This window comes from Lepisma saccharinum, chromosome 1 (assembly GCF_977018435.1).
Source record: "Lepisma saccharinum chromosome 1, izLepSacc3.1, whole genome shotgun sequence".
In the NCBI taxonomy this organism is placed as follows: domain Eukaryota; kingdom Metazoa; phylum Arthropoda; class Insecta; order Zygentoma; family Lepismatidae; genus Lepisma; species Lepisma saccharinum.
In genome coordinates, this window is record NC_139229.1 from 190,610,073 (window position 1) to 190,628,733 (window position 18,661).

Consider the following 18,661-nt stretch of genomic DNA (forward strand, 5'->3'; position numbering starts at 1 on the left):
ATCAGCACCGAGCCTTCTCCTAACATGGTTACATATTACATATATAATATATGCTACAGACTAAAAAATTACAAACATGCTTGTATACTCATGAAACGATAAGTTTTCCAATAAAATGCATTCTATGCTCCGTGGCGACAACTGAAAGGAATCCACAATCTACATGAATTTGCTGAAACTATCATATAACAGTTTTAAACTTTCAGTAATGACAAATAATTGTACTTGAAATGCAGGTATGGAGTTTGTGTGGCCTATCGCAGCTTGTCTTATGTATATGACGTCATATAGCGTTATGAAATCGGTTGGATTAAACTAATTATGAACAATAATGGACCAAAATTCGAAAAAGTGTTAGCGTTAGCTAAATATGATTGCAAATACTGAAAGATCGTTGAAATGTATACATTTTATCCGCAACATGCCTGGAGCAATATTTTACTTTGGGAATCGCAAGTGGGTAAAAAATGTACGTATAATAGGTGGAACTTGTAGCGCGTTTTCATTAAGTTTTTAACCATATGTAAGACAAGTTTGTACGCCGTAACACTTTTATGTCCCAACTTATCAGTGTTTGCAAACGTTAACGCTTTCCGCCGTCATACATTTATTCCTGTGTCACTGACGTCAAAATATTTATACGTACATAAATGTCCGGATGTGTATACATTTATTGTCGTTACAGCGTCTACAGAATTAGAAGTTTCGTTTGTATTTGTTACATTTCAGACGTACCAAAGTTTCTTTATAGTTTAATGGATACCACATTGGCTCCGTATGCGGTAGAGCTGCGAGTAGTGATTATGTTCTTGTTAAAGAACTCCTGAACATTACGTGTAATGCTTTCCTTTCAAGAGACATTTTCTCCAACCTCCTTTGCAGGTGCTCTTCTTCTGAAGATGAAGTGGGTGAGGGTTCCCCAGTGGAAGCTGCAAGGAGAGGGAACGGTGCTCGACTGCAGGTTCAAACTGGAAGGAGACCGGCTGTACAGCGTGAAATGGTATAAGGACAACGAGGAGTTCTACAGATATGTCCCAGGACACACGCCAAAGGCAAAGAGCTTTAAAGTGGATGGAACACACGTAGAGGTGAGGGAGATAAGGATTGAGAGTGAGAATGAAAGGACAATAGACAGACAGATAGGTGGGCTCACACAAACACACACACAGATATGGATGGATTGATTGATTGTGTTTATTTCCCTTCGCTTTTCTGCCACTTTCGCCTAATCGCGAAGATGAGGATGAGTGATGATATGATGAAATTGTTAAAGGAGACACTCACAAACATCCATGCTGGAATTCTAACCCGGGACTCCTGGCATCGTGACGTCACTCCGTCACATAGGCCGGCTCAGATATGTGGAGATAGTGAATGAGGGGGAAGAAAGAGCTTCTTGAAGTTTAACATTTCCTAATTAATTTAACAAATTTTACTTTTATGCCTAATATGATATGAAAATACTTTTCAGAAAATGAAAACAAAAGAGAGAGAGAGGGAGAAAAGTGTGAGGGAAATATCAATTATCTCAAACGATATTTTTTATATTTTTCTAAACAAAATTCTGCATCGAATTATTTCATATACATGTATATATATGTTCATTTATTTTTCATTATTTAATGTCCCACCTTTTTCACCTCTTAATCACGACGATACGTAATGGCGATTAAATGAAATACATGGAAGAATAAGCACAATGATACATTCAAGTATTGTCTTGAAGTCGAACGCAGAACCTTTCGTTGCGTGACTGAGTGATCACTAAAAAGGCGGCACTTTTCTTACCTCACATGCTTACACACATTAGTGGTATTTTTCACTATGTTTCTCTTTCTAATGTACCTAATAAGAATGTAAATAAATGCAAACAATTGAGAAATATTATTACGTTTCTAGCTCGTTCAGTTCAAAGATTGAAAATGAAGACACATAAAGACCTATTAGTCAACACCTGCTTTTCGTTCCTTTTGCAGATATCGGAGTCTAACATAAACGAAGTGGTGCTAAGAAACCTGACAGTGAAATCGAGAGGCACGTACAGATGTGAAGTCTCCGCAGAAGCACCTGCCTTCACATCCGCACACGGAGAGGGTCGCATGCAGGTCATGGGTAAGTGGACGTGGAGACAGAAAATGAGGCAAAACGATGGACAGGAAATTAACTTACATCCATAAAATGAATATATATTTTTAGTATTGACATGTTTCCATAAAGAGAAAAACTTTGACTTCGGTCTGTTCTGTCAGATTTAGGTCGAAGAGTCACACTGGAACATTGATGGCGATGATATTATGAATCGAATGAAGGAATGTCAGAAATCCATGCCGTGATACGAATTTGGACGACATTAAAAACAAATCATTTGCTCTTGTAACTGAAAAAGAGTCGACTTTTAATGAAGTAATATGGGAAACCTGCAACATAATCGTTGTAACAACAGGGTGGTCCATAAGTACGGAAGCACCCGTCTAAAACTTTTACGGACGGTGAAACAGGAATAACCAGACCAAAACATGATACAGGGAAGGGGGGACATACCAAAATGGCGGCCATCTTGATTACCAACGATCTCGCCACCGAATATACCGAGTTCGAGTCCCTGCTAAAGGATGGGCGTTCCTTTCTACGAATCTCCACCAATCTCATCTGTCATTTATCCACATAGTCGCAATTAACCAAAATCGTAAGAAAAGCTATACCCGTTGAGAAAAATACAAAAGACTACAATTCCTGTTTTACTATTGCAATATATTACCTGACAACCAAGACGCACGATGATCCATATACTGGATTTTCCGGAGCTCCATAAGAGCTGAAATGAAGTTTCTCCTACCTAGAGTAATCCACGAAATATAGGGATATTCTAAGTCATTGTTATTTCATTGTACTAATAGCGATTTATATTAGTATTTGCCTTATTTTTTTAAAATCATGCCTTAATCGTAAGGGTGAGGATGAACAAAGATCGGATGAAATTGATAAATGGACCTACGAAAGAATATCCATGCCCAGGCCGGGACTCGAAACTGGAACATGACATGAAGTCTACCAGAACCCCCCAAACACACATACGTGTATATATAGTAGGATAAGGCAGTCAAACGGGAAGATTAAAAAAATCCCCAAAAAATAGAGAGAGCAAATATTAGTTAATTTTTGAACAAGAAGTTACTGTATATGAGTTCAAATTACTAGTGTATCTGAAAAATGTTCATTTTTTTAATATGGTGTCAGTAAGATGGCGTCCTTGGTTTTGCACACATTGTCGGAGTCTCAGAGTAAATCCGTCCATGACGTTGCGTAGCATCTCCAACAGAAAATTGTGGATCTATTACCCAATTCGCTCTTTCAAATCATCCCTGGTTCTTGGAGTGTTGTCCTTGAATACTTTGGATTTGAGGTAACCCCCCCAAAAAAAAATCAGGAGCCGCCAAGTCGGGTGAACGGGCAGATCACGGAATATCGCCGAATGTGCTGATGAGACGACCATGAAATGCGAGTCTAAGCACATCCATACACACTCTGGCAGTATGGCTAGTTGCACCATCTTGCTGGAAGAGTGTTTCTTCATCTGGGTCATAGCCATCGAGGGCAGGCAGGAAAAAAGGTTACCAACATGTCAGCATAACGTCCAGCGCTTACCTTCACCGTGTTACCGTGTTCATTTCCGAAAAAGGTATGGGCCAATGATTTCACGAGATGATAATGCACACCACACTGTTACTTTTTCTGAATGGAGAGGCGTTTCATGGAGAGTGTGTGGATTAATTTCGGATGGGCGGAATTACTCTGAGTCTCCGACAATGTGTGCAAAAGCAAGGACGCCCTCTTACTGACACCATATTCAAAAAATGAATATTTGTTCAGGTATACTAGTAATTTCCACTCATGTACAGTACATTCATGTTCAAAAAATTAGCTAATATTTGCTCTCTCTATTTTTTGTGATTTTTTAAAATCTTTCCGTTTGACTGCCTCACCCTATATATACACTCACACACGCACATGCACCCCCACACATCATAATTTTATGAGCCCTCTGAAACTAATATGTAATTCTGGATGTTGTTCCATGTAGTGGCCATTTCTTATTGCTAAATTATTCCATGTCGACTGTCTGTGAAGAAAGAATTTCACTAAACGTCCCAATGTTCTCTTTCCGCAGCCCTGCCGAAAGGAAACCCCAAGATAAGCGGGAGGAAGGAGGAGTACCAACCGGGAGACGAATTGGAGCTCAACTGCACGGCGGAGAAATCCTACCCCCCCGCGAACCTTACATGGTACATCAACGAGACACCGGTTTGTGATTATTCTTCTTTGGATAAGTACTACTGTTCTGTTCTAAGAGGAAAATTTAAAAATCAATTTAACTGTAAGAGCAGTGCCCTTAATTGTAAGGTGCCAGCCAATGGCGATGGAAAAAAAAGTATCTAACCATTCCACAGGTCATAATAGAAACACCTCATGACGCTTCAGCCCTGTAATCTTTACTTTACTTTTACATGGTAATTTTACGGTGGTTAGGTAACAGCAGAAATTGACGGTTTTAAACAGTAATTTGTACAGTCAACTTTTTACAGGTACATTAATGAGAAATAACAATATCTATTGACGTTTCGGCTTAAATATAGTAGTGGAATGAGATTATAACCACCTTATACTATAGGCTATGATTTGTTCCAAGGAAAAATTCAATACCTTTTTTTGGGGCTTTCTCAGGTTTATGTTATTTCACCGCCATTTTGCACTATTTCGAAAAAAATAGTTTTAAATTGATATTGTGGATGTCACTAACAAATTTAGAATTTTACATCTAACCGGGAGACTATCGATCGTATAAATATCAAAAATATATTCTGGTGTTGAGAAAAGAGAGGAGAAATGATACGGTGGAATCTTGAACAAGTCGATTTTGGGATGTGGATCGCAGATCATAATATTTTTGTTTGAAAGTGAGAGATATAGATAAGCTGGAATGATATGCACAAACAAAAGCAGCAAGCAAGAAGTGTGATGAATGAACACTTATATCTGTCGTAGGGGGAAAGTTTGCCCAAAATGAATTTTGTCCATTTTGTGGATAATTGAAGTGGTAAATGGAGTGTATGAAATATATAAGCTAACATTTTTCCTTTTCCTGTAAAATTAACATATTGGACTTACAAGTACAATCTTTCTCCCGCGCATAACACGTATATTGAATGGATAATAAATTCTGGGAACTTTTGAGTGTCAAATAAACTAGAGCCAAATAAATAAAAAGGAAGTTTAATTTGTGAATGTGCTAATTTTCATGCTTGCCCAGCATTTGCATTCAATTATATCCCAAGATACCATACCCTTTTTTTTAACAGTTTAAGGTTTATGGTTTACAATCTTTTCAATATTTGTGACAAAAGTCACTTCTTTTCGAACGACCGATTTATATCTTGAAGCCTAAATTGCACAGCAAGTGACGGACAACGTATCCCTGGGGCATAAAACACCTCGGGGTCCTTCAGGTGATGTAAGTAACCTGGAGAAAATTCAGCACGACACCTGAGCAGATAAGGAAGCCCTTTGATGCATTCGGCTCGTCCAGTGGCGAAGGCACGAGGATCTGAATTATTTGTGGCCGAGGTGGGTTTTTTTTTATCTCCGTGATGGAGAGTCTGCAGATAAGAAGGCGGTGGTCATGTTCCTGTCGCTGGACGGACACCGCAAGGGGGAAAAGGTGGCGAGATTCGCCATATTTACTTCCTCTCGTCACGAAAGGGTGGGTTCCTGCCGACAGACACCATCAGGTGAAAAGGAGGAAGCGGATTCCTTTTCGCATCGGTATTTGGAAACGAAAGAAAATAATCGGGGCAACAATAGCCACGATATAAATCTGGAAGGTACAGAGCAGTGTTGCTAACTACGGAGTTGAAAGTATACGAGCAAAAAAGTTGTGTCAACTGAAATCAGACTCAGTTTGTTATAACAAAGTGAAGAGCTTATATCTAATAATGGTACCCGCCCGCACTTTGTGCGAGAGAGATAATTGTAAACCAGATTTTCCAGTAAATACTTTACTGAAAATCTTCGATTGCGTTTGAGTTGTTAGGCCAATAAACGTGTAAGAGGGAAAATGATTGCTTCCATGGGGCAACGCAACTGCAGCTACTGTTTGCAGTAATGGTTTGTAATTTACCAGAATATGACATTGCAATAACTAAAGAGAACTCAACTTAAATAAAAATATAAATATAAATAAATGGAATCCGAAAATCCGAACTTTCTCGCTGGTATAGACATAAGAGAAAAACAATATTGCCAACACGGATTATACTACCTTCAAGTAGTCTGCAGAGTAACGCCACGCATAACGTTACAGAAGGGGAGAAATCGAGTGGAAGAAGCAAAGCAGATCGCATCAAATTATTTATAAGCACCTTAAATGACACTTCGCTGTGTCTGTATTTGACAATGGAGTAAACATTATGAAATGTTCATGTCTTACGTACGATTCGAACCTAGGTTCTTTGTCTTCAAAGCTCTGGATAGCGTCACTGAACATATTGTTAGAAGAAGTTACCATCAAATTTAAATATTCTATCGTTAGAATTTAACCGTCTGGCTGTCAATTTACAAAACGGGACGCAACAGTTTTCTTTTAAAAAAATGAATATTTTATCATGTTTAAATATAGATAATGATTGTAAATTGAAGTTGCGTTCAGCATAAATACAATTTTAAGAACTGATTCACTAAAATTACATTACTTAGGGTAACTATATAATGGCCGGTACTACTTTAAAAACGGCCAAAGTACTTTCTTTACGGTGGTTTGATGGCAGCGGAAATTGGCTGTCTAGTTCTCCGTCAACCTTTTGAGTAACTGTCATGTATGGCGACCCTTTCAAAAGATACGTAGGTCTCTGCGTACTACTTCTCTCCATGCTTGTATGGTATAACTGCATTTATTTGTGTATTCCAGGTGGAACAATACGCCACAATCGAGTACCTTCCCGAGCGACACCACGGCGACTTGTACGCGGCAGTTCTCGGCCTGCGCCTCGTACTCGAGGACCACCATTTCAAGGAAAGGGACCTGCAGATCAAGTGCTCCGCAGGAATCACTTTGTTCTACCACTCCCCGGCCTCGAAGCTGACCGGAAGCCACCACAGGATAGAACCCACCGTGTACAGGAAGGAAACTGTGATTATTGGTAGGTTTTCGTTGGTTGTCTAAGTCCTCCACCGTCCTGCGGGCATTTTCTCAATCTCGATAGCAAGCTATAGCTCTTGTCTAGTCTTACGGCGGGCGTTCTACATGCTGTAAAGTGAAATGGGGAGCGGGGAAGCGGCAATCCAGCACAATAAGAAACGCAGCAGCCTGTGGAAAGAGGATCGCCTAGTACTTCCTCCCGCCACGTCGTAACTCTCGACGCCACAGCTGTTGTCTGTCTGGTCTGCGGTGTATTCCCTGCTCACCACTTCCCTTGCCAGCATGTGGATCGCCCACCGTAAGACTAGACAAGACCGGTAGCAACAGCCGGTTTCACACCTCTCGGTTTTGCAACCGAACATTCCGTGACATCTGTTACGTTACAAAAATTCTGAAAGACACCTACACGGCGTATGTTATAACTCTCTGTGCCGTTCCACCAAAGCCATCTTATATAAAAGGCTTGCGCAGATTCCCTTTACAACGTCATCAATGGTAGACCGTGGATCACAACACGGTGCCAACATTACAGTCATAAAAGTACATTTACATAAAAGTAAATTTTGAGCATTTTTACACACATTTGCGACTGTAATTCTGATATCATATTTGTGATCTATGATCTACAACTGATGACACCAGATACAAGAACATCCGAAGGATTGATTGAATTGATTTATTTTACTTCGCCTTTCTGCCATTTTTGTTTAATTGCGAATGTGAGAATGAATGGTGATTGGATGAAATAGATGAAGGGATAATCCACAAACACAAATGGACAACACACAAGTCTTATACTCGCCAGAGCCTCGTTAGTCTGCAAAATGCACTCCAGGGAGTACTAGGAAGTGAGATTGACATTTGCATGTCTTGAGAAAAGGTCACCCAGGACGTCTGAAGGAGGGACAAGCAAGGCATTTTTTTCAAGAGAGGCAAACGAGGTATATTTCTTCCCGTGACGGCGCTGCCTCCTCGAAAAAACGCTCTTTCAGTTTGAAGTTATCATTTTTCTGCACAACATCCTTGTGATAATATATTATAATTAACCTAAATTACCGTGACAAATAAAAGTCTGTGTGTAAAATATATAATTTTACACTCTGTTCCGGGAGTCTCTGAGCAAGCGAATGAAAACAAGTCTACTGACTCGAGAGGGTTCGACCAATGAACACATGAGAGGGGAAAACGCAACTGCAGCTACCAGCTATTTGCAGCAGCGCGCTCTGTTTTGCTCCGCCCACTCGCTTTCTCACCTTCTCTACCCTTACGCGCTGTCTTGCTCCACAGATTCCCAAGACTGAGCATAGGTTGACATTCATCTTCCAAGGCGAAGGGCCACAGCTGGATGTCCATTATTGCATATAAACGAAAGGATCTCTGCACAAGCCATGAACGTAAGAGGATGCTGCTGGTTCTTCGTGCCGTTGACCTCAGTTGCCTCAGAAACAGATTGAAAATACCTCGCGTGGTAGCCTCCATTGTGTGTATTGTATTGAGCATCGCCTCCTTTACACCCACATACAAGATACTTCGTTTCTATAAATACAAACGTAGCAACTACAAAAAGAAGAAATCAACGTTGTATTCTCATTTCAGCAAGTGGGTAGTGTCATAGAATATAACATATGCACTGCTCACTGCTCTGTTCAAGACATGTTTACGCAAGTTGTGGCATCTGTGGTGCTTGATTCGATAACCTGATTGGTTTCCGTACACAATCCTTAACACTTTCCGACTTGAATCGTTGCATGAGTGCTTTTATTTAAATCGTCCTTGAACTAACCGTCAAGCCATACACAAAATTACGTTGTTCTATAGAAAACATTCACTAAAGCCGCGGCCAAATCTGCAAGAGAATCGTCACGTTCTTTTATTTGCTGCCGAACTCGTTCAAATCGAAAGGCTGCCGAGTAGTACAGTTGTCACCTTTCCCGCCAGGTGTCAGTTCGAACTTCACCCGCCGCTTTCTGAAGTGAAGGCGCACAATGTGGAAGTAGAAAACAGACGCCAGCGAAATAGCATAGTGCTTTCCATTTCTTTATTAGTTAATTGGAGAATGTAGAGTGTGATTTCGTCTTTTACAATTTTTAAAAATATGTTACTATGGATAAAATGTCTAAGTAGAACCTGGTTTTAGATCGTATATTCAATAAACGTTGCCTCGACGAAGTAAAAGTTGCAATATGGCTGCCGAGTGTAACACTGCAGGGAGCTGAATCGTGCACTATCTTGTCTTCCACTTATACCTTCCAACTTCACCTACGCAGAAGATTCAGACTATAACGGTAAGGAGTTTCCGAGGATAGAATGGTGCTTTGGACAACAGCAGTTGCCGATTCGGACATGGCCTAAGCCATGCAAAACTTTCTGGTAAGTGTACCAAAACAAGCATTCTACAGGAGAAACGTAGAATCAAAGTGTGCATGTACTGTACTATGAGCGTTCATACTTTGGTAACAGACATGCGTTACGCACGTCGTCGATAGCAAGAACATCACCCGACGGTGTGATGTACTAACAGGAAGCACATTATAAACACATGTGGAAATGTACAACGATGCATTACCACAAGGAGACGGAGTTTTGTGACGTGCGTCGTACCATGAACTAAATCTGTGTATTCTTAAAATGATGTTGAAACATTCATCAGAAGTTAAAGCACACCATCAAGCTGCACCTTGTATTTAGACAAATATACTATATCCCGGGGATCTCTGAAGCAAGACCGCGCATAACAGTAGAGAAGGCGAGAAAGCGAGTGGACGGAGCGAAGCAGTACACGCAGCTGCGAAGGTTGGAAACTCCAGTCGCATCCCCCCTTCTACGCCATCCCGTTGTTCATTGGTCGAGCCCTCTCTCGGGCCACTACTTGCGCAGATACTTGTTTTCGTTCGCATGCTCCAGAGATTCCCAGGACAGAGTATACGTGGTATGTTCAAAAAAGACCGGACTTATAATGCAGTGCAGATATACCGTACACTATACCACTTTCAATGGAACAGTCACTGATGTCAAAGGCAATTAAGTATTGGTTTCATTTATTGTTGCCGAACTACGACAACCTTTTGGATGATCTGAACTCTTCTAGGTTGGCCACCCCTTTGGTTTTCATTGATGGCGTTACAAAACCTCGAGATTTATTCTGCTTCAGGTGTACCACAGGAATATCAACAGTATTGGTAATCATGGAGGCAGACACAAGAAACATGCATTCCATCTACACGACGTCCGTGGAGCACTGACTTATATATTAAGGAGGCATGTCATATTTTCTACTAGTACCACAGGTCATCTTCGATATCTAGTGCAACGTATTATTGTATCAGCTGGTGCCATCATCGGAAAGCAAGGGCAAGCGTTGGTGTATCCCAGGCAATCGACATTTCCTCTAACCCTGGCTTCGATCCAGTAAACCTTGTAAAATGAACTCATGTATTACTAATTCTCGTTTAACGCGAACCGTGCTCTAACCCAATCTAACTTGGCCGCATGGATGGATTAAGGCTGGGGGAGAGGGAGCTGTAGCCCCCTCAAAACATCAAAAACTAACAGTAAGTTGTGAAGGGACAGTGTAAATGGCGATTGACACCTGGAAAAAGTGATCTCCCTTGACGTAAAAAAAGCTGCAATTGCACCCAGTAAGGATATATTTTAAAAAAATAAGCTACCGGCTGATTTTAAGAAATTACTGATATTATTCAATGTATGTTGATTGAGACCATGTACAGAATACGTGCAAATTTTTTTAAAGCCACCAGAGTGGCGTCAGAGGGTGGATGCTCGCCCTGGTCAACCAGTCCACCTCTCTTACTGGCCCTCTCAGAGAAATCAAGAAAATATAGTGATGAGTTTTCTTTTATCAAAAATACATATTTTTGTGATATTTAAGGATATATTAATTGTGACTGCTCCCAGAAAACATTCCTTTACCACCTGCCTTGCTATTATTTTTTCTAGGACCGTCACTGGCTCGGAATATGTAATATGACGTCAAATCGATACTGTGTGTAAGATGAAGTGCAGCTTTCCGTTTTATCTGAGCCAGTGAGCGGGACAGCGTCTGCCCATTCTTCACAGATTTTCAGAAATAGGAAGTTTGCCATGTAGGATACCATGAACTAATATCCCAAAAATGAACTCAATTTGACAAGATTTCAAACGTTTGTCAATAGCAGTAGCCTCACGCCTACCCCTTCACGTAGTTTCCATCCGAAAATCTGTGAAAATTAATCGAGGTTTCTCAGAAACTTCAAAATTGCGTGCTCCATGTGAACACACGTTCTGGCCATTTCACTGTAAGTTTTTAAAAATAAATTATACAAGATTTACTTCAAATTTTCTAAGGAATTCCAATAAGAGTTTCTTTGTTGAGAAATTCAAGATGGTCACAATTTTAACCTTTTCCGTTTTCCGTGGCAGCACTTATAAACGGAGAAAAGTATTACCTGTAACCTGTGAAAATTAAATTAAGCATAATTGGATAAGGGCAGGCAGTAGTGTATTTTTCCAGAAAAATGCTCACTCATAGAAAAATATGTTACTGTTTTAATATTTAGCCATCATTTGTGACTGTTGATATTTCATTGAAATATTATTTCTCTTTTAAAGAATAAAACTTGTTCTTATTCGTTCCAGTTAAAAACGGTTCATCTCCTATCTTTGGAAGCGGCAGGTGGCACCTGTACCTCACCATCCTTCTACTCAGAAGCGTATTCATCCACGTCTCATTGTGACATCACATCGTTTCTGGGCTCGAAAATTGACTCAGTGATTGGATGACGTACAATTCGACGAGCAAAATGCGAGACTTTCCCACAGAGGGACTTACAAGCAAAGTACGCTTACGTTTGTATGTACTAAATAACAGTGATTCACTGTGCTATCTACCAGAAACTTAACACCGGAGATATGATCACGGCTGTAGTGACGCTGTAGAAGTGCCGTAGCGAGAATTATGCAGACGACTTTTTTCAGGACTGGTGTGCATCGATTTGTAAGATTCAGAGTGGAAAACCTGTTGACTCAGGGTGGGTGATGCCCTCCTCTAGCTACGCCCTTGAATTCCGGAAAATCTGTCATGGAAAGTAATGGAGAAGTCGTTACAAAATATGTGTTATAAATAATTGAGGAATAAACTGTTATCCTTGCATAAATTTAAACATTTCTGTCAACAATACAGAAAGCTAAGCCAAAACAAGTTTTCCAGTGAATATAGGGTGAGGCAACTGAACCTAAATGTTTTTACGTACAAATAAATACAAAATTCTTTCGTTCAACAAAGTCAATTTAATACATGTACTGCATATCAAAGTATTTTAGGAAATTAACATGAGGTGTAGTTTCGTGCAATTTCTTGACAAGGACAGTTCATTTTTTGAATAGCACACTTGTGAGATGCGGTAACTGAATCTGACAGTTTTTTAAATTAACACTGAACGGAAGTTGCGCGAAGGAACGATATTCAGCTGTTCGTTATCTCAAAGCATGTCAGTCAGTATCATGCTTTTGTGGTTGAGACATTTTCATAAGGAATGTATGGTGGCAACGCAGCGTGTCTAACATTCGCCGTAACCTGCATGTTCCCAGTCAGAATACCATTTTACTGTGGGTAAAGACCTTCAAGGAGACGGCATCAGCAATGAAAATAACACCTGGTGGACAACGTAAGGTTGGCACTTCCGAGAACATCGAACGAGTTCGGGTCTCTGTTTTGAGGAGTAATTAAAAAATTGAACTGTTTTTGTCAAGAAATGCATGAAACTGCCACTCATGTTATTTTCCTAAAATGCTTTGAGATGTATACGACATGCATTAAATTAACTTCGTTGCATGAAAAAAATTTGCTTTTTTTTGTAACTAGCTGATTGCCCGGCGTTGCCCGGGTATTTATTTATCCCAATCTTCTATTGGACAGGAAAATAATAAATTATAACTATAGTGTAAAATGTAACCAATTTTATTTCATCGTGAATGTCACCAATTAGCTTCGATACTCCGAAAAACTATGGATTCGACACTAATCTAGGTCATTTGTGGCATTTTATTTTTCACCCCCTCTCACCCACCATGCCGATAGGTGATGAACTTGAATTTGAACTGCATTGGGAGTGTCACGAAAACTATGGATTCCATTCGCAACACAGCCTGAATGTTAGACAACCCGAGAAACACTATCGTTGTGCGGGTTGCATAGAGTCACGGATGTCTGCTTGTGCGGAATTTAATATCGGTCGATCTCGATTATTTTTTACATGTCACCCCTTTCCACCCCACCCCTAGGGGTGCCAGGGGTGTCTTACCCAAAAAATATTTTTTTCCAGATTGCAAGTGATACGTGTACCAAGTTTGGTTAAAATTGCTCCAGGCGTTCGAGAGTTATTCCGGAACAAACATATACACACAACCACACACACACACACCTACACACATCTATCCATTTTTATATATAATATAATTAAAACCACCAGGTTCAGTTGCCGCAACCTGTACATCAACTTACAAGCTTCTGTTCACGATACACAACCTAGAACAAAGCAAGACTCCAGTGAACACAGAAATCTACACATTTCTGTTTACAATATACGAGTAGAAAGATAAAACAAAGCAAGGTTTCCAGGGTGTATATCAACTCACAACTTACCGACAAGGCACAGCCGAACTGTAAGAATAAAGCTTCATATGTTATATGTGACATCCTCTGCAGGATTATCAAGCTTGTGTCTATTCAATAGGATGATAAGTGGGTACAGTAAGATGTATAAATATTACCAGGAAATTTGTCCATCACTATTTTCATTAATATTTCTCTTACCTCTTTCATGTTTCTTAAAGAATGGAATTGTACTAATGGTGTTGCAGAGAGTGTCAACTGATTTAATGATGTTTTATTTATATTCTTGGACCTCGCAGATAAACATGGTTATGGGCAATTGGCCTCCTACTATTTATGCATTTCACAAATAAGCGACAATCCAATGAGATCGAACACTTGGTACATGAGTTGGAATCTGGGCTACCGTAACTACACACTATCCCGGGAATCTCTGGAGGAAGCAAACGAAAACAAGTCCTTCGCGCAAGTAGGAGTCGCAAGGGCTCGACCAATGAACGCGTGATAGGGGAAGTGAGTGCACGGAGGGGAAAACGCGACTGCAGCTACCAGCCGTTTGCAGCAGCGCGCACTGTCTTGCTCGGCCCACTATCTATCTCCCCTTCTCTACCGTTATGAGCTGCCTTCTCCATAGATTCCCGAGACAAGAGTTCGCAGATGACTGTACTTTAAGAATACTAAAATGACACTATGTACGAAACGAAAAGGAGGAATTATTGCAAGTGAATATTTTAAAAACGAATTGGTTTAATCGTGAGAAAATGCCAAAAACATTATGCAAGTGTAGAAATCAATCCATAAAAGTGAAATGAGATAAACATTTAATTACCAACTCCTGATACTATTCTCCTGAGTAAGTATTTTTCATTTATACTACTATATCCAGAAACTTACAAACTCTATATGATGTGTACATACACACAATGCACTCACGCACTATTAAATGTACAAATCACATATACAGTGTACAGTTTATGCTGGTGCTCCAGTATCATGTAGTGTATTTATTTCTTGGCAATAAATCTTTACTAGAATTCATTCCTTAACTAGTTTCATAAGTTCCAACCACCTTACAATGTTGACGTTCACAATTCATTAACAATATCAGAAAAGCCTGCTCACCATCTTGACCATGTCGTTACATCCTAAAGCGATCTGACCCCCAAACTACGTAAATATGGCATAGGAAGAAACAGGGGGCATAGGGCGTCTCTATACACCTGCCAAATTTCATGGAAATCGGAGGGGGATACAGGGGTCAGATGATCGCCACGTCAATTTGTCCTCATCTTGATATTTGAGGCGGGTTTGCCCCCTAAAACCGTTTTTATCTGAAACAAAAAATACGTATTTCTTCCATTGGGCCTCACTATGCACCTGCCAAGTTTCATGGAAATCGGAGGGGGACACTTAGATAACCTCCATTGTTAGTCTTACACTTTGTAATTATATAACACTGCATATATTATAATGTTTTATTTTAATTTGTAAAACTGTAACTGTAGAAAAATTGTATAATTTTTATATAACATTTCTATCTTGTTATATGTGTTAAGGGTTTCATCCTGGAATGGAATGTCTCACATTTATGTGTGTTTCCATTTCCATACATTAGAATGAATACATATTCGTTTCAATGGCATTTACAAAATCACCTCTGACATTTTATGTTAAACAAGTAAGATTATTTTTGTGCACGTGTGTGTTAGCCGATGCGTAGCAAACTATTTTAGGAACAACACTTGAAAAAAAATTCTTGTAGGACTAACTAATGAAAAATTTCTTTGTAATCGAAGATCATAATACCTTTTAAGGTGTTCGTGTTGCCCACGGGACGAGACGGGACAGGCTTTTAAAAATTCGAGACGAGACCAGATTGACCATGTGTCATAAGACAATCGAATATTTTCGAGACGAGACAGCATTTTCACGAGGCTCCACGAGACGAGACAGGCCAAAGTCTCGTCTCGTGGGCAACACTGGCAACAATTATAATGGGATTGAGATACGAAACTCTCGGATCCAGATCCGAAACTTTCGGATCCGGATCCGTTTGGGCATCCCTAGTGTACACAACTAAGCTAATTCGTAGCCTAGCTTTACACAAGACATGATGAAGTTAACTCTGGTCTGCAGTGGTGCCTTCTTCTAGAAAGAAATACGACTACCATATTTCCAAAATGTGAAATCTGGACCTTCTTTTTAAAAAATCTCCAACTGTAACATGTAACTGCTAATCTAGATGTGGAGTAAGGTGAATGGCATTCGTGGCAGAGAAGTAAAGCTAATTATCTACTACCCTGATGAACAGTGACGGGGCGAGAGAAAAAGTGGAGAGGCATTGAGGGGGCGGAGATATTTTTAGTCACTTTCAAAATACATCTAAATGCTATTCTAAAATGTATATTATGCTAACATAGTATTTATAAATGAAGTTTTTCTTGTTTTCTGAGGAGACAATAGGAAAAGGGGATAGTCAGAAGAGAGGGGGGTTGGCTTCACTATCCCCCTTCCCCTAGCGTAGTCTTCCTTGCGTTGCAATATGTATATATGCTAGGTTTGTTTACCAATGCGTCAACAATGAACAATACATTTGCTAACACTAGATTGTTCCTGTTGTTAACATTCACAGTTCTCAAAAAGCTAGTAATTATATCAAATAAACAGTGTTTAGAAAGTAATGTCTCTATTGGTTAAATACAAGTACCATATACCTCAAGGGTCCGGGTTCGAATCCCGGCCTGGGCATGGGTGTTCCTTGTGAGTATCCTTTCATCAATTTCATCATATCATCACTCATTCCAAGATTGTTGAAGGAACTACCATCGGAAGCTTACTACTCAAGACACTTTTCTTATAAATTATTTCATCCACTGTGTATCCGCTCGATACTTATGGGAATATAAATTGCTGTAACGTAATTTACAGCCATGTTAAGGTTCAACACATACCTCTCGTCACTGAAAACTTTGTTCAGTGTTCATTTGCGACGTGCCTTTGATGTACATTTACGATGAGTAGGGCTCTAAACTTCTGTACAACTGTCAATTTCACTTATACCAGGATATCATATAGCATTAAACGTTCATTGATCAACCACAGCTGGTCAATGCACACGGAAAGAAATAGAACGCAGACAAATACTCTTATTTTTAAATCCCAATGGACACCGGAAATAGTACTGGAAGTGACGTTTGTTTGGCCATCAGCGGAGAGGTGCAAGGTAAAAAAAAAATCTTGTTACGCGCCACACAGCCACAAGGCTCTTATTTGAATAGTACTGAAAGTGCCTTTGATGTAGAGACGCGCATGCGCCGTTACAAAATACCGGGAAAATGGAGGAGAGGCTAACGAAGAGAGAACTAGCGATGCACTGCATTGCAAATAGCGCAGCGACAGAAAAAAAAGCAGTTTCTTTTTATTTTTTCTCATCCTTGCGCGAAATTATCTGCCAGTTAGTGACCGACAAGCGCTTTACGCCGAAAAACATCAAAGGGGAAATTTATACCTGATTGTGCGTGTGCAAAAGGTGCGTGCCCCACATGCGATCTCCGTTACGTGAGGATGCGTAAAGTGAGGGGGTTGGTGGGACGATTGCATGTGGGTGTGTGTGTCAGTTTTGCATTTCACACACGGTCGGAGCACGTCCTCTCCGTACGGGATGTCTGCAGTTGGACGCTCGCCGAATGCCAAACGGGAATTTAACGTTGCCCTCGTACCTCAAATAGCAAACACGTATGTTTGTACTAGACTCAATTTGTCGTCTTTTAAACTAGCTGGTCGTTAGTCGATGGAGCTGTCTATATACTGAGCAAGAGGTTCACTTTAGCCTTTGTCACGTTTTGCAATACCAGCTATTTACGTTTATGCGATCTCCTTACAAATATGCACGGTATGTTGGTTCATTACATAGATGAAAGCAGGGTTATAAAAGGTCCGGGAATTTGAAATAAATTCAATTCTGGTCCAGGAGAGAAAATCAGCAAGCGTAAATGGATTCAGGACCGTAAAGAACCATTTTTACGGATCAATTTAAATACGGTCCAGGAACCTTTATTACGGATCAATTTAAATACGGTCCAGGAACCTTTTTTACGGATCAATTTAAATACGGTCCAGGAACCTTTTTTACGGATCAATTTAAATACGGTCCAGGAACCTTTTTTACGGATCAATTTAAATACGGTCCAGGAACCTTTTTTACGGATCAATTTAAATACGGTCCAGGAACCTTTTTTACGGATCAATTTAAATACGGTCCAGGAACCTTTTTTACGGATCAATTTAAATACGGTCCAGGAACCTTTTTTACGGATCAATTTAAATACGGTCCAGGAACCTTTCCTCCGGATCAATTTAAATACGGTCCAGGAAACTTTTTCACGGATTAATTTAAATACGGTCCAGGAACCTTTATTACGGATCAATTTAAATACGGTCCAGGAACCTTTTTTACGGATCAATTTAAATACGGTCCAGGAACCTTTTTTACGGATCAATTTAAATACGGTCCAGGAACCTTTTGTACGGATCAATTTAAATACGGTCCAGGAACCTTTTTTACGGATCAATTTAAATACGGTCCAGGAACCTTTTTTACGGATCAATTTAAATACGGTCCAGGAACCTTTTTCACGGATTAATTTAAATACTGTCCAGGAACCTTTTTTACGGATCAATTTAAATACTGTCCAGGAACCTTTTTTACGGGTCAATTTAAATACGGTCCAGGAACCTTTCCTCCGGATCAATTTAAATACGGTCCAGGAACCTTTTTTACGGATCAATTTAAATACGGTCCAGGAACCTTTCCTCCGGATGAATTTAAATACATTCCAGGAACCATTTTTACGGATCAA

The 18,661-nt window shown here is 39.9% G+C and overlaps 1 protein-coding gene across 1 annotated transcript; it reads left to right on the plus strand.

Moving 5' to 3' along the window:
* Nucleotides 1-886: 886 nt before the first annotated feature.
* On the plus strand, nt 887-12,203 carry LOC145990935 (cell adhesion molecule 1-like). Its single transcript, XM_083126482.1, has 5 exons — nt 887-1,088; nt 1,977-2,112; nt 4,169-4,302; nt 6,962-7,193; nt 11,828-12,203. The coding sequence occupies exons 1-5, from the start codon at nt 900-902 to the stop codon at nt 11,923-11,925; spliced, it is 789 nt and encodes a 262-aa protein (XP_082982608.1). The 5' UTR covers nt 887-899; the 3' UTR covers nt 11,926-12,203.
* Nucleotides 12,204-18,661: the final 6,458 nt, after the last annotated feature.

Coding starts and splice junctions, on each gene's coding strand:
- LOC145990935 (XM_083126482.1), top strand. CDS start 900: ATGAAGTGGGTGAGGGTTCCCCAGTGGAAGCTGCAAGGAGAGGGAACG. Junction 4,303..6,961: donor GGTACATCAACGAGACACCG/GTTTGTGATTAT, acceptor TGTGTATTCCAG/GTGGAACAATACGCCACAAT. Junction 7,194..11,827: donor GAAGGAAACTGTGATTATTG/GTAGGTTTTCGT, acceptor TATTCGTTCCAG/TTAAAAACGGTTCATCTCCT.